Source organism: Petaurus breviceps, unplaced genomic scaffold (genome assembly GCF_028583685.1).
Source record: "Petaurus breviceps papuanus isolate PSGF00001 unplaced genomic scaffold, PetGlider_PUasm1.0 90879, whole genome shotgun sequence".
NCBI lineage: Eukaryota > Metazoa > Chordata > Mammalia > Diprotodontia > Petauridae > Petaurus > Petaurus breviceps.
This window is the reverse complement of record NW_027187368.1, coordinates 11,668,384-11,689,555: the sequence shown is the minus strand read 5'-3', so window position 1 is coordinate 11,689,555 and position 21,172 is coordinate 11,668,384. Positions and strand designations below refer to the sequence as shown.

General features: G+C 40.3%; 1 protein-coding gene across 5 annotated transcripts in view; it reads right to left on the bottom strand.

Annotated features, from left to right (window-relative positions):
- The window catches only part of WHRN (whirlin), a 141,693-nt gene extending 120,902 nt beyond the window's left edge, over positions 1–20,791 (bottom strand). For all 5 annotated transcript variants that reach the window (XM_069073841.1, XM_069073843.1, XM_069073844.1 and 2 more), the window contains exon 1: positions 19,528–20,791. In XM_069073841.1, the coding sequence (XP_068929942.1) occupies positions 19,528–20,280 (753 nt within the window). In that variant the 5' untranslated portion in view covers positions 20,281–20,791. The remainder of the gene's footprint in view (positions 1–19,527) is intronic.
- Positions 20,792–21,172: the final 381 nt, after the last annotated feature.

The following is a 21,172-nucleotide window of genomic DNA, read 5'->3' as shown; positions in this document are numbered from 1 at the left end:
TTATAGGAATCAAAGGAATACGTAGTCATCAAAAGGGCAATAAATAAATGAATGGTAGGCAAAGGTAGGCTATAAAATATTTCCAATGATTTAACTATACTCAAGAGGTGGTATCCCATTTACTCACCAACTAGGATCCTACTCAGTACAAGAATCTTGCAGACTTCCCTGTGGGCACACATGTGGCTACTCTCTTCCCTTCCTACCACTTTGTTTTATTCCAAGAGTAATAATCACATTAATACTATCATTACTACTGGAAGGGGTATGACAATCTATTTCCCCTTAATTCTATTCACAATCCCAGAGCCTGCCTCCACCAAAAGTACCTTCCTTGGTCAACTCTTCCTCTCTTCTCCCATATGTAACAAATTTCTCTATTAGAATGTAAGTTCCTGGAAGGCAAGGACTGACCTAATTTAAATTTTTGCCCTCCTCTTTAGCACAGAATTAGGCACATATTAGGTGCTCAATAAATGCTTATTAATTTATTGTTTGATTAGTAAGGAATATAATTTTAGAAATGTACAATATGAGAAAAATGTGAGTCTATCATGTGGGAAGAGTGAGAGATACTAGAAGGAGAACCCAAATATTCTCCTGGTATTCATGAAATACAAAAAGAGTTAGAGCAAACAACTACAGTATCCTCTGTAGTAGACTGATGGAAGAACATGGACATGAATTGCAGATGATGGGGATTCAGGGGAATATCCACATTGATGGGAACACAGATCCACTGAAGTACAAAAGTAATCATATACATATGTAAGAGAAGATTTTTCTTATATAAAGCACCCATGAAGGAAATTCCAAAAGAATTCTCAAAATGGTTTGTTACAGTATTGAATAGCTGAAGAAGGAATGGGGGAATATAAGATTGATTGTTCCCAAGAAACATAAGGAATTGGGCTGACTGCATACTGAAATTCAAAGTGTACTGACAGTATTTTTATTCCTTCGGGTACATAAAAGAAGTAAAATCAGCACTTTTAGCAAAACAAACAAAAAAAACTTTAAAACAGGACATGCTTCCTCTCCTCCATCCCACCCCATCCCCTTAGCAGTCACACTACAAGTCAGCTCTTCCCTAGATAGCCTAGCTTCCTAACATAATTATGATAGGATTGTCTCCCCATAGATACCTCCCACTCAAACTCTTATTCTAGAGGGTTGGACTAAAGGCTTCTAAGGTCCCTTCTACCTCTAAACCTATGATCTTAGAAAATACCTATTAAACATATTAAAAAACAGTGAACTAATTACCTAAAATTAAAAACTTTAAAAAAATCAATTCGACTAAAATTATGAGAAGCAGGTAAATGGGGAAAATTCTTTTTGCTTTCCTTTTCTAAAGGAAAGCAACTCAAAAAGGGTTAACAATCTTACTTTAATCAATCAAACATGTATTATTTGCCTAGTTCAGGGGGAAAAGTCTGCACCCTGAACTTCAGAGAGTACAAACAGAAGTTATGACAGAAAATAACACAATTCAGAAGACAGGGCTTCTAGCCGTCTGACCATTACATCCATACCTAGTTAGTCACCAGAGAGAAAAGCACCAACAACTTTCTCTGATAACATTTCATTTCTTTTTTTTTTGCCTTTTTTTTTGGGAGGGCAATTGGAATTAAGTGATTTGCTCAAGGTCACACGTCTAGTTTTTGTGTTAAGTGTCTGAGACCAGATTTGAACTCAGGTCCTCCTGACTCCAGGGCTGGTGCTCTATTCACTGTTCCACCTAGCTGCCCCAACATTTCATTTCTAAGACATATAGGAAACTGATTCAAATTTACAAGAATAAGAACCATTTTCCAGTTGATAAATGGCCAAAGGATATAGATTTGAGAGGGAAAAATCCAAGCTATCCAATCCTATGAAAAAATGTTCTAAATTACTCATTAGAGAAATGCAAATTAAAATAACTCAGATTGACAGTTGACAAAAAAAAATCAGATTGGCAAAGATGACAAAAAAAGAAAATGGTAACTGCTGGAGGAGCTGTGGGAAAACAGACACATTAATGTATTATTGGTAGAACTGTGAACTAGTCCAGCCATTCTGGAAAGCAACATAGAACTATGCTCCACCAAACTATTAAACTGTTCATACCTTTTGACCCAATGATACTAAGTCCATCTCCAAAAAAATATTAAAGAAAGAGGAAAAGGATCCATATGCAAAAAGAGTGAAAGCTAGCATTTATATAGTGCTGGACTACCCATGTTGTTAACAGGGGTTTTGTTTTTCCTAGTTTCTCAGGGTGGAAGGGGATGGGATGGAAAGAAAATAGATTTTCATGAAAACAATATTAAATTAATTTTTTTAAAAAGAAAATAAACAGAATTAAACTTTTTTTAAAAAAGAAAGATTGCAGTAAAATGTAAGCAACACTGGTTCATGAATGAGGGGATGTGGGTTCACATCCCATCTCTGATACTTACAACCTATGTGACCTTCAGCAAGTCGCTTATCCCTGGGCCTCAGTTTTCTCCTCTGTGATATGAGGGCCTCTGAGGTCCCTAAAAGTGACCTAGAATAGAACTAGAAACTCTAGTCCTATTAGGCTATTATCTGGATCACTCAATAAGCTCTCAAATATACAAGTTTGTCAATGACATCCTCTCTGTTTTCATATGATCACAGAACGATCACTAGTAGGAACCTTATAGATCATCCAACGCAAGGGTATTTTTATATCTTAGATTCCTTTGGCAGTCTGGCAGAGCCTACAGGTCCCTTCTTAGAATAATACTTGTTGCCAACATTCATAATCGAAGTAAAAGCTAAATTTCAGTTAGAGGCTGATGAAAATAGAGATGTCTTTTTTTTTCCCCATCCAAGTTCATAGACTTCCTGAAATCTATCCATGGTCCAAGGACTCCTGAGCTAGGTGAACCTCCTCATTTTCCAAAGAAATAAGCTAAAATCCAGAAAGGCAATGACCATCTCAAGGTCCCATACATGTACAGTAAGGGCCAAGGACCAATTCAGGAATCAAACCTAGGTCTCTGGTCTCCAGGTGTCCAGATCCATTCATTTGAAAAACATTTATTAAGTGCTCACTGTTTATTCAGTGTTATGGGCATTGGTGCTGTATAACATATAAACAAGTGTAATGCATGGTAAGAAGTCATGATGGTAATGGAAAGAGCTAAACAAAGACCATGGGGGAGGGGAACTTGAGAAGAGAGGGAGGTTAATGATAAAATTGCCTCCAAAAAAAAATAAAGAGAGGGCCATTGAATTATTTAAAAGAAGATGCACATGGGGTGGCTAGGTGGCACAACGAATAGAGCACCAGCCCTGGAGTCAGGAGAACCTGAGTTCAAATTCAGCCTCAGACACTTAACACAAAAACTAGCTATGTGACCTTGGGCAAGTCACTTAACCACAATTGCCCTACCTTCCCCCCTCCAAAAAAAAAAAAAAGAAAGAAAGAAAAGAAAATGCACAGATCACTTCTAATCTTATCACCATGCTACTAACTCAAGCCTTGGATATAACCTCCATGAGCCTCCTCTGCCTTACAGTTGGAGGGTTGGAGGATGGAATACTAAATTCCTCCCAGTGCCTTCCTTCATAAAAGGCATAAATTGAACTTTCAGCTCACTCCACTTTCCATGTGAAGCTCTGCCAGGTTTCAGGTCCAAGAAATAAGATGCTCCTGGGCCAGGTACCCTCTGGTTTCCCCCATCTCTCCCAGTTTCCTTTTGTATGTTGTCTTCCCCTCTTAGATTGTAAACCCCTTGAAGGCAGGGACTGACTTTCTTTTTCTTATTTGTATCCCCGGCACCCAGTAGATTATAGTACCTGGTACATAGTAGGTGCTTAATAAATATTTATTGAATTGAAGATAAGAACAGAAGGAAGTTAAAAATGAAACAAAGACAAAGCAGGACAGTAAAATACTGAATTTACTTCACACTTTTTAGAAAGAAAACTACTTAATATAAATTTGCAGCTTCATATGGCATCATCTTTTTCTATTCTCCTCTATACAAGGAAACATGCATTTTTTTGTGTTTAGTACAAATATAGGGGGTTTTTGTATAAAATAGAATTAAAGGGTGGCACAGTGGCTAGAGCACTGGGCCTAAACTGAATTCAAATCTGGTCTCAAACATGACATGTGAGCCCCTTGATCAGTCAATGAACCCTGTTTGCCTCAGTTTCCTCATCTGTAAAATGAGCTGGAGACGGAAATGGCGAACCACTGCAGTATATTTGCCAAGAAAATTCCAAATGGGGTCATGAAGAATTGCACACAACTGAAAACAGCTGAACAAAAACACAATTAAAAAAATTTTTTTTTAAAGAGCACTGAATATGGAGTCAGAGATTCAAATCCTGGCTCTGCCTTTTACAACCTGTGTGACCTTGAGCAAATTACCTAATTTCTCTGAGCTGCAGTTTGCTCATGTATAAAATGAGGGCATTAGACTGGATTTTCTCTAAGGTCCCGTGTAGTACTAAATGTATGATCCAGTGTCATGGCAACTCATGGGAAATAGAGGGTGAAGGGCAGGGAAGAGTCAGAAATTGTTTTGAGGGTTCGAGCCTAGAAGACTGAGAGGACAGCAATGTCATCAATAGAGGGGATTCTTTGTTCCGGTCACGACATTAGGCAGGTGCTTCAAAATGTGCAAATGCATTATAGAAACCAGGGGAGTTTGGAGGAAAAAAAAAGATTTTTTAAAAAAGTTTTTAATTCTGCTCATTTAAACTGAGCAAAAATGAATTCCTACTCCAAAAGACGGACACATTCAATTAGATACAAAATGAAGCATTAGTAGATTCCAAAGGAGACCCTGCTTTCTTACCTCCACTTACCCCCAGGAGGTTGGAGAGGCAGAACGGGGTATGAACATTAGCTTCAAAATGATGACACTTGGGCTTTGCTATTAACAAACTGTGTCATTCTGGGGAAGGCAATCTCCTCCCTGGGGTTACCTCATCTGCAAATGAAGGGACTGAATGACCTCTACGGACACTTTAACATTGTTAACAAGGTGTCTTCCAGTGAGAATACAGTATATTTACAACATGGAAGGTAGGCAGCACAGGCATCTGCCACCACCCCTTTCCCATTTTATGACCTTGCTCTTTTTCAAGGTTTGTTGAAGTCATTGCTTATGAACTCAAGTTCACCAATCAATCAACAAACAGGAAAATTCCAAAGAAAACCTTTTTTTTTCCTCTTAGCTATGAAAAACCCAGATGCTAGTCCAGGGACCTGACATTTTTGAATAGTCAATCCCCAATGTATTTTGTGATACTTCTAAACAACTTCATGAATCAAAGTTGGGTTCACATGTGAAAGAAAATACAGAGAATCAGAGAAAAGGAAAGAAATCTAGGCCTCAGGGACTGTGCTATAAAAAGCCTGCAATAAATACAAGGGACCACCAATACAGTGACCACCACTATGAAAATTACTCAAAAAGACATATGACAGAGCAGGTTCCAAAATGATATTGATTCCTGCTTGATGCAATTCTTCAATTACCCACCAAGCTGGGCTTTTAGTCCTTTACTATTTAAGTTAATCACTTTAAAAAGTTTTTTCTTGATTCCTTTCTCTTAAAGGAATAACTAGATCCAGTAAGTCTCAAACATAATAGCTTGTAGCTACCAATGGATGGATTTGCAATGCAGTCTTTTATTTTCTGGGATCAATGTCTGTGACATTCCATCCTTCAGGAGGATCTGTTTATGTCAATAACATTTTCTCTGTCCACTAAGTGAAGAAATTGATGGAATTCCCTGTACTCATTACCTATTGCCAAGCCTTCACTCCCTTACTACTTCCCTTCAATTCTTAGGGAAAGATGAATGACCTTCCCTTAATTGGGAATTCGCAGGGGTAAAGTTAGAGATCAAAACTCTATACCAACAAATCAATCGTTCATTATAAGCCAAGCCCACAAATCAGATAGATGTAAAGCTATTAAAATAAAAAACAAAAACAAACAAAAAATATCCCTAACTCAACATATCAGTAAGAAGGTACTGGCTTCTGTGATAAAATACCATCAGTCAAATACCATCTGTTTGGCCACAATATACAGATGCCAGACTTTCTATGTTTACCATGAACAGAAAAATACTTTAAAAAATACAATTATTTAGTTGTAGAGCTCAAAATCATCAATATTAATTTTTTAAGTTCTAAAAGTGATGTCTTTTGTTATTCACATGCTAGTTATTTCCTCAGAATACTGCCCCAATCCTAGAAGCTGTTGCTGTAATAAAAACAGTTACAGTACAACTAACCAACTCAGTGACTACATCATCTGAAAATACATGTAATACTTTGTACCTGCTGTTCCCTAACACTCTTTCAAAAAAAGTCCATGCTATTTGGATTGCATTTCAGTCTTCTCTGATTTGCCCCAATGTATTCCATATTCCCCACTACTCCCTGTTATTTACCATATTCTCCAGACAAAAAAAAAAAGGTACGCATTATTCTCCATATTCAGAACCTATTGAGTTTAGTTTGTTGATAGGCTAACCAAATGGAGATGCTCAGTGGACAGTTAGAAATGTGGGACTAATAAAGGTCAGGAGAGAAGTCAAGGCCAGGACCAAATTTAGGAGTCATATGCAAAGACCTGACAGTTGAAGCCCAGCATTAGATAGCCTAGGTTGCCTAGAGAAGGAGATAAAAAGAAGACAGGGGGAAGTGTGGGAGGAGAGGGAGAGAGAGAGGGATAAGAAGAGGGAGAGGGAGAGGATAAAGTGAACAAAAACTTCTTGTAAAAGGATATCCTAAAGGAGTTAATTAAGCTAAGAGTTTAGAGAGGAAGAGGGTGAGAAAAGATTTTGAACCACTAATTTATCTGAGAACGGAAAGGAATGGAGAAAGGAAAGAAAGAAAAAAGGTGGGGAAAGAGGGAGGGAGGAAGGGAGAGGGAGAGAGGGAGGGAGAGAGAGACAGAAAGAAAGAGAGAGAGAGAGAGACAGAGAGAGAGAGACAGAGAGAGAGAGAGACAGAGAGAGACACAGAGAGAGAGAGACAGAGAGAGACACAGAGAGAGACACAGAGAGAGACAGAGAGAGAGAGAGAGAGAGAGAGAGAGAGAGAGAGAGAGAGAGAGAGAGAGAGAGAGAGAGCCTCTATAAGGCTGAATGATAAAGAAGAGGCAGTGAAAAAGAGTTCTGAAAGATGGAGAACAAGTTTTGTAAGATGTCTTATAGAATCTGTATTGGAAGGGAATTTAATAGCCATATGGTCCAATTCTTTCATTCTATAAATGAGAAAACAGAGATCCTGAGAAGCTTTGACTTGCCAAAGGTCATAAAACAAATCAGTGGTAGAAGATTTAGGATGAGAATCTGACTATTCGGACGCTCATTCCAGAATTCTTTCCACCCTCAATTCTGTCTTTCTGCTGTAAGCCTTCAAAAAAGAAACACATTCAGTTTTCCCTCCCAGAAACTTGGCATCAATTTATTTCCTTCTCTTTCCTCTCCTTCACCCACTCTTCCTGGTCTCAGAAGTACTGAATACAGATGTGGAATCTCCCAAGCTATAAAACCTACCACATATCTTTTTCAGCCCTGTATATTCTGAAGAACACTGGGCAAAAATGACTCCAGACCAGGAAGAATGAAGAAAATTTCCTCTCTCTATCTAACAAAGGAACTACCACCACCAACAAAATGACATGGCTATTTTCTAGCTCATGGAAGCCCTTGGAAATATTCCTTGATGGACATTCTTAGTGATAACCTGGTTTTCCTCTCATAATAGAAGACTGTTAAAAATTGTTTACATGCAACTGGGGAAAAATTAAATACTAAATAAATACTAAAAAAAAAGATGGAAAAAAAGAAAGAAGACTGAAAGGAAGTCAGGAGACCTGAGTTCCAGTCTTGGTTCTTCCACAAATAGCCTGTGTGGTTCTAGGCAAGCCAGACTCATCTCTAGGCTTCAGGTTTCCATCTGCAAAATGTAGAGTTTACATTAAATGATGAAAGAAGACAAGGAAAGTTCCTGGAGAATGGTGAATGATAAAAGGCCACTGAATTTGTCAATTAGGACATTTCTAGTCAATACTGATAAAATAATTAAGGAATCTCTAGGTGGTACTAATGAGGCAAAACAAGTGTGGATTCTTCAAGATGTCTGAAGATAAAGAGAAGGAAAAAAAATAGGAGAGTAGTTCAAGGGAGTAGTAGAGTTTTAGGTACTTTTTTTTGGAGGGGGGAAGGCAGGGCCATTGGGGTTAAGTGACTTGTCCAAGGTCACACGGTTAGTATACTTTTTTTTTAAGGATACATAAGTGAGGTAGAGGGGCATAGTCAATAGAAACCCAGCCTCAAAGCCAAGCTCTTCATTCAAATCCTACTTCTGACATTACTGGATACAACACTCTAAATTGCAGTGAAGATGCTGATCTGCATTGGTAGAAGGAGTTTCCATACCCAAGAGTCCCCTATTCCAATGAAATTGCAGGACCAGTCTCTATCCTTCAATAGAGGAGACCAAAGCATATGTGTAGACAGTCAGGAAGGAACCACTGAAAAGGAAAAGATTGAAGAAAGAGGAGGGAGGCTAGTTGATTGATGGAACAAAAATCTCTCTCCTCTGGGTCTGAAATGTTCTGTCTCCCTTTCCTCACCTGTTGAATTCTTTCGCATCTTTTAGAGCCCAACTCAAAAGCTTCTCCAGGGATGTTTCCCTGATGCCCTGTTAGTGATGATCTTGCCCTTCAGACCTTGAATAAAATAATTCTTTAATGCACTTAGCCAGTATCATTATTTAACTGTATTAGCATCCTATTCCTCTACCAAATTACGAGCTTCCAGAGGCCAAGGGAAGTGCCTTATTAGATTTTAGATCCCCTTCAGTGCCTAGGATAGTACTATGTACGCAAGAGGCATTTTTAAAAAATCATTTTTGTTTGGATTTGGACAGTATGAGGGGCCAGAGGGAAGAACTAGCACTGATAAGGAAAAAAAGCATTAATTTCTTAGAGAGAAGGAGAAGAAAATGAAGAACACAAGAGTTTTGAAACGTGGGTGAGGAGTTGCTAGGTGGCACTGTGAATAGAGCACTGGCCCTGGAGTCAGGAGGACTTGAGTTCAAATTTGTCTCAGACAGTTAACACTTTCTAGCTGTGTGACCTTGAGCAAGTCACTTAACCCCAATTGCCCTGTCCTACCCCCTCCAAAAAAAAAAAAAAGAAAAGAAATATGTGTGAGTAGATTTGAGAAGGGCCCACATTGGACAGCATTCATCTTGACTAAGCAGGAGTCATGATCACTTTATACAAAACAGAAAGGGGCAGAGACAAGTGGAGGTTTGAGGTAAGTAAAAAAGTTCTTCAACAGTCACTGTGTGAAATGAGATTGGGAGTTAACAAGATGAATAAAAGAATACAGGTGATGCTGATTCAACATGCACCAAAGGATTGAGCATTGTCTCTTCTTGGTATTATGAACCCAGCTACATTTGATGAAAACTATGAGTACCTAAGAAGGCTAGGAAAAAAATAGATCTGCATCTTTTTGAGGGTTGTATTGATTTCCAGTTTGTGTTGAACTTTGAGAAGCAAAGATTTCATCTGTTATACAGAAGCCCTTCATGGAGAGCTCTAGTTATCATTTCAGTTAAATAAATTAAAATTTGGAGGCTTGGGATTTTATTTTTAATGAGCACAGTTACCAAGGGTCCCAAATTATCATTTATCCTCTCAAAGCCACTTAAAGGAAGTTAAACTACCTTACACAATTCCTTGGAAGCATCCTGGTACAGTAAAGTTAGAGGGCCGAGGGTGGGGGGAATGCTCTTTCCCAGGGAGATAGTAAACATTTTTGTTCTTTATTTCTGCCACTTCACTGTCTCTATTTCTGCCTCACATAAATAATTAAAAGGTGAAAAAACAAAAAATAATATCTGAGGTCCAATTTATCCACAAGATTTTATGATTGCAATGAGGAAGAAACAGATAGCAGAAGATAGTTTAACTTACACAATGGATCCATTCATTTCTGTACTGACTGGAGCTCTGTAGAGAGTTGAATAGTCCTACAAATAAGTGAGGATCTTCATCATTTCAAGCTGGCCTAAAGGTTTTTATTTTTACCCCTAAACATCTGTTTTGCTTTGGCCTGGGGTTGGTTGGTTGGTGAAGACACAGCCTAAGGTTTTCAAGGCTAATACTGTCCTAAAGCTGCTGCACCTTATTACTTAGGTTTTTCTGTTGGTAACATTACTATTCACCCAGTTTGCAATTTTTGGAACTTTGATGATATCTTTGGCTCATCCTACCCATCTCTCACAGCCAAACAATTACCAAGTCTTGTCAATACCACCTCCTCAACGTATCTGGCATCTGTGTCCTCATCTCTCTTCCCTAGGGAAGATACTCATTACCACTCTTCAGGATTATCAAAAGGACTCCTAATGAGTCTTTTTACCTCAGCTCTCTCTTCCAAATTGCTTTATGTTGTCACCAGAAAAAATCATTCTTAGTCTAATCGTATCACTCTTCTCCACAAAATCTTCATTAGCTCCCTACCGCCAACGAAATAAGGTTCCAATATCTCTACTTGGTAATGTAAGGTCCTCTATAATTAGGGGAGTCCTGTACTTAGCTCACATCACTCCCCTCTATACATTCTATGTTCCAGCCAAATTAGACCAATCTGTTCCCAGAATATACCCTGTACTTTTAGGCCTCTGCTCACACTGTTTCCTAGCCTAGAAAGTTCCTTTCTCCACCTCTGTTAAATTTCCACCCATCCTTTAAAGCTCAAATACCATTCTGACCACTACCATCTCACTCCTAGCAGTAACAACCTCCTCCCTTGAACTTAACACAGTACTTTGTTTTGTACCTCTCAAATGCTCTGATATTCTTGTGTATTATAATCATCTGAGTATGTGATTTGTCCCTATGCTAGACTGGAAGGTGTGTGAAGGGAAGAACCATTATTTTCCTAAAAGGTATCTTTCCTGATGTCCAGCATAGTGGTCTATGTATGATGTTATATATACACATATATATTAGCAGAAACATCTCAGCTCTGAATACTAAGCAAATACATCAGCTTGCAGTAAACAAAACCCGAGGGGCTGTGACTGTGCAATTGTAGAAGAGTACCTAGATGAAAATAGAAAAGCCTGGGCAGGCATCCATATGTTTTGTCTAAATGACATCAAACATCAGTGTGCATATGTGGGTGTGTGTATAGTACAATATACACACATTTATATATTACATATATTTAATATTCATACCTATATATGCATATATAGCATATATACTGTATATGATATTGTATATGTGTGTGTGTGTATGTATACGTGTGTGTTTATGTGGGGCAGCAAACTGACAAAAGGGATAGAGCACCAGGCATGAAGACTTGAGTTGAAATCTGGCCTCACATACTTATTAGATGTGTGATCCTGGGCAAATCACTTAGCACTATTTGCCCCAGTTTCCTCATCCATAAAATGAACTAGAGAAGGAAAGGGCAACTCACTCCAGTATCTTTGCCAAGAAATCCCCTGATAGGGTCAGGAAGTCAGACAGGACTAAAATGACTGAACGTGTGTGTGTGTGTGTGCATGTGTGTGTGTGTGTGTACGCACACGTGCTGAATATTTTTGTTGAACTGAAAAGAATATTGTATCTATGTTGCAATGTTTGGTTTGAGAATTTTAGAGTTAATCACTATAGTAATGAAGTGCATAGTAGACAGAATGCAGGACTTAAGAGTTAGAAAGAACTAAGTTTTAATTCTGTCATAGATACTCACTAATGTGTGACCTTGGATAAGTCCTTTAACCTTTGTCTGCCTCAGTTTCCTCATCTGTAAAATGGGATAGCAGCAGCCTCCCAGGGTTGTTGTGAGAATCAAATAAGATAATAATTGTAAAGTACTTTGCACAGTGCCTGGTACATGGTAAGCTATATATAAATGTCACTAGTAGTAGTATCATTATTATTATGATTGATAAAAATAATAATTAACCTTTTTCAGTCTCAGTTTCCTCATCTGTAAAAGTGAGAATGATTACAATAATATATACCACCCAGGGCTGTTCTGAGGATCAAAAGAGACAATATATGTGAAGTTTTTTCAACCAACAATGCTAGTGATTATTAAGTCAACAGGACCTCTGACTTTTAGACCAATATATAGCTTCAGTCTTGAATAAAACACTGGCCTGATAGGCTTCAGGTTATTTTGACCTGTGGAATACCCTAGTGAATTGATTAACCTCAAACCTGTGATCTTACCCTTATCTTATGTGATCTTAGATCTTATTCGATCTAGCATAGCAATGGAGGGGAGTGGTTAGAGCTCTCTGGCTGTGTCTCTATAATGCCAAAACATTCAGCAGTAGAAGTGAGGAATCCAATTGTCTTATGGGCTTTTTCTACATAGTGTCAAGCATCTGGAACTTTGGGAATGACCAGATGTTTGATGGCATTTAAATAAAACATCTGGATGACTGCCCAGGTCTTTGTTTTAATTCAGGTGCTCTTCTAGCATTGCACAGACACAGCCTCTCGGGTTTTGTTTACTGCAGGCTGATATATTTGCTTAGTATTCCGAGCTGAGGCATTGCTGTTAATACACACACTCAGGGCATTGGGGAAAAAAATAGTTCCAGAATGGACTGCCAGTTGAAGCGAAACCTTGGCCAATTTAGCATTAAGAACACTGTAATTCTCAACAGGGGAAGGGAGGAGGATGGGGCTGAAAAAATCAATCAGCTTAAATATATATTTCAATATAGAAGGAAAAGTTTAAACTTGGGAGTTATTTGCTTTCTTGAGAGTAGACTTTGAAACATCTTCCATGCTTTGTACAGAAAATGTACTTCACCTAAAATTGGATCTTTTATTGTTTCCAAATGCAGAAATGGTTCTATTTTGGAATCTTGGAGACAGAAGAGTTACTGAAATAGGCCCACTTACTTCTGGAAGCATGATTTCGGGTTTTAAGGGACAAAGGAAATGAATTGGGTGATCTCAGCTACAAGAGTTGCTTGCATTTACTTGAAAAGCGCTTCTCTGCAAAAGCATTGTCAGGAATGGGGGTTTGGGGGAGATATTGTATTAAATGAAAAGGACAGCCACCATCATAAGAGTATAGTTCACTTTCCTAAAGCACTTACACTTTAAATGTACTTTATGTACATTCTTATTTGAGCTGTCAAATATCCCTACAAGATAGGTAATGCAAGTGTTATTATTCCCATTTCACAGATGAGAAAAATGAACATCACAGCAGTGCTTAAGGTTGCATGGCTATTAAGTGGAAGCAGCAGAAGTTAGATGATTTGGATTCGAATCTACTACACCACACTGCCATACATTAGTATGGGAGGATGACCCCTTTGGAACAAGAAGAGGCCCCAGGTACCCAATTCTCTCATTTTAAAGACTCAGAGATGATATCAAATAACTTGTCCAAGGTCACACAGGGACTAACTGTCAGAACCAAGATTTTAATTCAAGTGCTCTGCCTCCAAACCCAGGACTGTTTTCAATGTTCCATGCCATAAAATGTCACACGATGAGGTACAGAATGATACATACATTTTTTGACATACAAAATAAAGGGGGGATGGGGCGCCTAGGTGGTACAGTGAATAGAGCACCAGCCTTGTTAGTCAGGAGGACCTGAATTCAAATCCAGCCTCAGACACTTAACACAAAAAACTAGCCATGTGACCTTGGGCAAGTCACTTAACCTTACTTACCCTACCTTCCCCCCTCCAAAAAAAAAGCAAAAAAAAAAAAGAGGGGGGATTTGAAGGTAAGTCAAAAGAGAAAAATATCACTGAAACATTTTTAATGCACATAAGAGAACAGAAAGAAGTTTAGAAAGAAAAAAACAAGCAAGATAGCTTTGAAAATAACTGTTGAATTTATTATGTACTTTTTAAAAGGCAAGCTATATGTAATAAAGATTTGTGATTTTACATATAATCCTCTTTCCACATTCTACTTTGTACATGGAAATGGGTTTTTCTTAGTATTTATGAAGTTCAGAATATATTTTTAAATTTTATTTTATTCTGAACTTGATATAAAACAAGCATTAAAAAAAAAAACCAAACCATTCCATGATAACAGACAACCTTCTAGCCATGTTGGGTATGATTAATAGAGAGCAAGTGATAAGGTGGTTTTTCTGAGGAAAACTGGGCACACATCACCTTCAGACTCTACATTCCATGGTTCCTGAGACAATCAGTCTCTTCCTTTCTATATCATTTCAATATAGCAAAGTCAAAAGACAAACGTTCCTGTCTCTTGGTACTACCCATCCTGGCCAACAAGAATTGTTAGGAATGGAATGTAAAACGATCCTTATTCCATCCTGACACCCTGTGAGCTTGCCAAACTGCCAAAATTAAAATATCTTCAACACAGAAAAACCAAGAAGGAACCCAAAGGGCAATCGAGGCTGTTTGTGTTTAAATTCAGGGTAACATGAGGTTTATGTCTGGAAAACAAGATCCAGTTAGGAAAGATTTTTGTTTTAGCCTACAGCTAACTTGAGGTAGAAACAAACACAGTCCCTGCTAATCACATTCCTACTGTCCTTGTAGTGACTTGCCCTGAGTCTCCTAGGGAAGAAAGATAGATTACTCCCTCCTGGGTTGTAAATGAATCTTTCTGGAAACAGACATATATAGCAAGAGCCCTTAAGCCTGTTTCAATAAACAGTCCTTATAAGAAGATGATCATTAATCCTTTGGCAATGTGCACACACTCTCTAGATGTGTTCATGGGTATCGCCTCACATTGTATATACTTGAATATGTAATACACCCTGGCCAATAAGAGTTGGCTGGCTACTTTGTTTAGCTCTGTGGCTGATAGCATTTAATTGTGGGAATAAAAAAAATGACTGGAGGTTAAAAGCTCTGATTCACTGAACTTTCTATTCATATGATGCATCTATGGTAGCTAACAAACAGCAGCAAACTGGACCATGGTTGGGGTAGGAAAATGCCAGTGATTTTAAAACACAAAGCATCTATGACTAGAATTATTCTAAATTTTTAAAATATTTAAATGAATGAGTTTCCTGCTTTGATTATTAGCAATTCCTAAAAGAAGCAGAGATATAAAGTGCAAAATGACAAAACTGTTTTTGTTGCAAAAATATCAGTCCTCCCCACCCCCCACCCCTGCAAAAGTGTCTTTATTTTTCTATTCTAAGCATTCCTCTGATTAGGACCCAAAAGAATAGAAAAATAATTAGTTAAAAGAATATTTACTCTCCACAGAATAGGCTGATAAAGAAGTACATTTAAATTAAAAACAAAAAAACTATTGGCAACCAGAGCCATGTATGTGTGTGTACATACACACACATACTTATATACATGATGGATATATGTATGTGTCTATAGATAGCTATTTGAATGGATCATTTCATTAAAGCAATTGACCCTAGAAATGTCTAAAATCACCACTGTCTTGGATGTGGTACAATAGGAAATAAATACAATAAAAATTTATTAGTAGCAACCTTTCAATATTGTCCTTAATACTCAAGAATCATCCAGTCCCTGGGCTAAGTCCCTGGGAAGTTCTTGGGCGCAAATAAAAATGTTCTGTACTGTTTCCAAATTGAATAAGGGAAAGAGACCAGTGAGGAAACAGCATTTCACAGGCTGAGGAGGAAGATTTGGTAATAATTTGTAATGGTCTCAGATAACCTGGTACTACAAATTGGCAGCTGACAGATTTGTAATTCAGAAAGGGCCAGACCAAATACAATGACATATTAATACTCACTGATTGCTCCCTGGGATATTATAGGAGGTGAAGGGAAGGGGTTGTAGTAAGCCTAATTAAAATTAAAGGGAATGTTACTTTCACTTATAAAACCATTCACACTACAATAGGCCTGTGGGATTTCTTGGTGGCAAAGCTGCAGCAGTAATGAAGTCATTTAATTTTAATTTAGAAGAAACATGTACAACGGAACACCTGGAAGCACTGGTCATTGATGCCCACAGAACCACAAGGCTCACAGACCAATGGACATGAACATTTGTTTGTAAGCTTTCACAATTCTGTCTTCGGTGCCAGAATCCTAGTTTGGTTTTAAACCTCATTTGCTCAAAAATATCACCATTGCTGATGTTTGGGGTCAGAGAAGAAGAATAAATTTCCAGCTGGTACAGTATGCAGCCCATTAATTTATGTCACCATTTCCTGATTTAGTGTGAGGTTGTTTGAGTGCCAAGATTCCCTTCTCAGAATATCACGTCTTCAGCCAACTTTCTTTTGGGTAGGCTACAGTTTTGTCTTAAGGCACAGTAAAGAAAGGTGGAAAAAAATAAATCCCAGCAGATTAGACTCTGTATGTCAGACAGACTGAGAGGAAGAGCAAAGGGAGGAAAGAAAGCTGGGATTTGTGGTGGCTGTTGACTCAAGAGAGTTTCATCAAAACCAAGTCAAAATGTTTAGGGGGAAGTTGTAAATAAGAGGCTTGTCCTGATATCTAGATTTGTGATTGCTACCTCAGGGTAAACAGGCTTTCTAAGAAGAGAGGCTCTGCACCTCAATAGAACTGTACATTCATCACCAACATCCTGCCTCTGGGTGGTGATCAATGCTTGTTTTATCAGTTAAAGATGAAAATACCTTGTCACATGCAATCCCTACTTTGCAAAAAGGTTTTGGAGAAGAGAAGGACTTGTGAGGGGAGTGAGAGTCTGGCTCATCATATCTAGGGTGTGACCTGACTTCTGAAACTTTTCTCTTGTGGATATTGATGCTTCTAAGAGTTTGGAGCACTCACCCCTAGTCTCCAAATAGACACATGCAACAAATTTTAATATCAAAAATACATTTTTGAGAATGAGCCCTCTTATTTGTCATCAAAGGAAGAGAAACAGAATTCAAAATATGGCAGCAGATTTTTCCTACTAATTTTACGAGATTAAGGTAAAGTGGAAAAAATGAGACCTCATTTTAGGCACAGCAGATGAAAGTTTAAGACATAACATTTTATAAAAGGGAAAGTAGTTGATTTTGGACACTTTTAACCTAGCTCATGCCACCAAGAACTTTAGGCTTTCCTTGAGGGGAGATCTAGGAAACATCTTGTTCTGGAATATTTTACAGTTATGAGTGAAATAGTCCCTTAAATTTCCATCTGCTTCCATTTAACATGGATAAAAATCCTAACTTTATAGAAAAGAATTAATAGTTCTTTAAAGGACATATTTAAATGTTTAAGTTTTAGGAAATTAGGGTCAACTCTGCCTGTACATTTCTCAGAACTGAAGATGCCAATGGCATTAAGACTAAAAGTCGGTCGGTTGGTTGTTGTACAAAAGTCAGTATTTTTTAAGTGAAAGGTTTAACAAATTTGGAATCTGAAGACCTGGATTCATGTCCTGCTTTTAAGCTATATGACCTTGGGCCAAGTCACTTCCCTTCTCCGGGCTTCAAGGTAAAATGAGGGAATGGGACTAGATGATCTCAAAAGCCCCTTCTAACCCTGACATTCTATTGACTCCAATATAGACATTGAGTTTTCATTCTCACTGAAATCAGACCTTTATCCTCTATTGGATATGTTCTGTACTGGATTTCTCCAGGGTTTTCAAAATGTTAATAGAGATTTAGAGGGTTATTCATTTTGCTTTTTGCATTTTAAGTGCTTCAAAAATACCTTTCAGGTGAAGCAATGGGTCCATGTAGACTAAAAGGGAAGAAGAGAAGATTCATTGTGTCTAAATGGCCATTCCAGTCTAGCTCTAGAATTCAAGTTAGAGAACACTGAGGTGCAGGCCACAGCAGCTCAGGAAAGGTAGCCCTCTACACAATGAATTTACAACCATGGCTCATTCCTAATGCTGACCGTGAAACTTGGGTTCAAATAAAGTACCTGCTCATTGCCAAAAAATGGCCTTGAAACTTCAGGAACCTGCCTCAGTGATTTTAAATTGTGCTTTCCAAGTGCCAATGGTAAATAAACCTTGCTAAAGGGCTGGCACTCTGTCAAGTTTCCTTCTCTGTTTATGTTGTCCCAAGCTCTGGGTTCCTGTCTAATAGCAACACTCTTAGCCCAGCAAGTCTTTTCCAAGGATCCAGAGATTTTCATCTAACTAGATGGTGTTCTTCTTCACTGTACTATTCAAATTTGGGAACACAAAACCAAATTTGAAATAACACACAATTCAGACTGTGGATCTAGTGTTTAAACCTATTGTTTCTTTTCTTTCAGCCCTTTAAAAAGCTGGAAATTTCCTGCTTCACACCTCTGTAATGATGAAATAGTCAGATAGTCTTTAAGCTGCTAGTAAAATTGCATACGAACGTATAAATCACCACTTAGATCACACATCATCAAAGAATACATTTTTCATCTGTGAACTACACACCTTTAAAGGTAAGGTTAACAGACCATCTCTTTATAAATATACGATGTGCTAAATAAAGGGCAAAGATGAACTGGTGGGAAAGAAAAACGGAAGAGAGGAGGGAAGAAGAAAAAAACCTGTAAGAGTACCCAGAACAGATTTTGCTCAATCTACCCACTTGAGATTCCTATCACTAGTGTGACATGGTCAACAAGCCCAGTTCCTTCGAGGAGTTAAAAAGACATTTCCAACCTGGATTCAAATACTGATTCTACCACTTAGGACAAATGATGCTGTTGAAGTCATTTAACCTCTGAGCGTCCACTTCCTCTCCTGTAACAGGAGTGAGGTGGACTAGGGTCCCTTCCAGCTCTAAATCCTATAAACTTCTATGAAATTTAATGCAGAGATGCTCCCAGAGGTGTTTGGGGAGGGAGGTGGTAGGAGAGGAGAAGAGAGAGAACAGGAAACAACTGCTAACTACAGTGAAAAAACTCTGCACTAGGCTGAGGAGGCCAGGGTTCTAGTCCAGCTCTGCCACTTTTCCTGAGACCTGCTAATAGTTACTTCCCTTCTTAAGGTCTCAGTTTCCTCTTTTGTAAAATTACTGGAGTTGACCAGAAGATCTCTAGTTCTAGTATCATATGTTCTACATTCTAAGTCTGTGATTTTATTGTGGGGATTCTGCATCGAATTCACTGCAGACTAGAAAGCTGTCTTGGAACGCAGGAGTCACGGAACACTGAGCATAGCACAGGAAGTACAAAGAGCAGGTGTCTATTCTCCTTGTCAGTTTCCCAAGAACCCAAGCCTGGGGCTGCACTGCCCAAGACGATTCCACGAAGGATCTTGGAAGCAGTAGCAGTATCTGGGTGGTGAGTTGCAAGTGGTGTAGACAGGCAGGCAGACAGACTTCAGAAAACTGCTCTCACCCCTAAACAGGAGCCAAGACAAACTTGGCTATTAGAGCAGTGGTGGATATCACTAGGATGAAGTATCTCTCCATACACTCTACCAGACACTAAAGAGCTCACCAAAAACTTTCTGCCAGGGAATGGCTAATCCCTATGTTATCCTCCTACCCCCAAATTAGCAGGGAATTTTAAGTCAATATTTTGATCCTGGATCCAAGGCTGCCTGTGTGTCCCTCTTCCACCTACCTTGACAGCCTCAGCATGGGTCACTCGGCCCAAAGACTTGTCGTTTACTCTGAGGATCTGGTCGCCCACCCTTAGCCCTTCTTTCTCCGCCAGGGAGCCTGGTTCCACCAGGGATACGTAAATTCCCACGCCGTGCTCAGAGCCACCTCGGATGCTGAAGCCGAGACCCTCATTGGTCTTGCTTCTCCTAAGACTTACTAGTCGGACCTCCCCGCGCAGCTCCTCCAGGGGCGCCCCCTCGGGGCCAGAGCCGAAGTCCACTTGGGACTGTCGGCTGGACAGTGACTGGGGCTGCGGGAGCCAGTAGGCAGCCGGAGGAAGAGGAGAGGCAGCAGTGGCACCGTCCAGCAGACCCAGGCCGGCCCCGTTGGCGCCCCCAGGGGCCGATACGATGTGGGACTTAAGATAGGGCCCCTCAGACGTGTACTGGTCGAAGAGCAGCTGGTCAGACCGCGGGATGACCAGGCGCAGCATGGGGAGCAGCTGCCGCTTGTCCGGGCTGTCAAGCAGCAGGCGCAGGGTTCGCACCAGGTCGTAGACGTTCCTCCGCGAGTGGTAAGCATTCAGGCAATGGGTGAACTGTTCCCGCTCCGCATCGCTCAGTAGCAAGTTGAGTGCATGGTGCAGCTTGCGCACGTTGCCCGACAGCAGCCGGAGCCCGCTGCCAGCCGAGCCAGCCGCCGCCCCGGCCGCCGAGCCCAAAGAGCCGGTGGAGGACGAGGTCACCGACAGGCGGTCCAGCTGGGTGCTCATCTCCCGACCTCGGGTTCGCTCTGAAGCGGGGAGCCCTGGAGGCTGGATGGGGCTGGAGGCTGGAGATTTTGCAGCACTGGACCTCCTTCCCAAGTCAAACCATTCCCGGGCTCCCCCAGCCAGGCCACTTCTTCTCCCTGGCCTGGGGGACCCCACCCTCTCAATTGCGGGCTCTACTCCCGAAGCCTCCGGCAAAGCAGCCTGAGCGAGTCCCGAGCTGTCAAACAAAGATCTCGGGGCATGTCCGCAGCCCAGGACCGTTCTCCGCGAAAGGTTCCCCAAAATGCAAATTTGGGGAAAAGTGGAGGGAGGGATCCCTGCCTCCAAAGTGCAAAGGGGAACCGGCGCCCAAAGTGCCTTGGAGCTGTCCCACGAGCAGGAGAAACTGCTCCGAGGCCGCTCCGGCGCTCGCCGCCTCCCCAGGTAGGCAGCGGGGCACTTTTGCTAACTGTTGAGCTCCCCGCCCCCCGAGCTCCAGCACCAGCCTCTGCTTCCAGCTAGTTCCGACGTCTCAGCCCTCACCCCGCCCCCTGCCCCCCCACCTCCCCCTGCCGCGGGATCTTCAGGAAATGACGTCCCTCCTAGCGCCCTCCAGTTGCCAGGAGACGGGGTGATACAGTCTAGCCCCGGGAGAGGGGAGGAGAGAGGAGGAGAAGGGGCGTGGGGAAGGAAGAGAACTAGACCCAGTCTCCCTGGATGCGTTCGAGGCCGGCGCCCGGCGTGGCCCCTGTCAAAGTTCTTGTGTTCTGACTGCTCACCCACCCCTCACCATCTACTCCAGTTGGGAGGACGCAGGGAAAGGCTTCAGGGTTTGGGGTTAGGTTAAGATGCACAACTTCTCTGAGCATAATCCAGAAAATTCAAGAGGAGGGGAAAAAATAGCCTCTTTTTC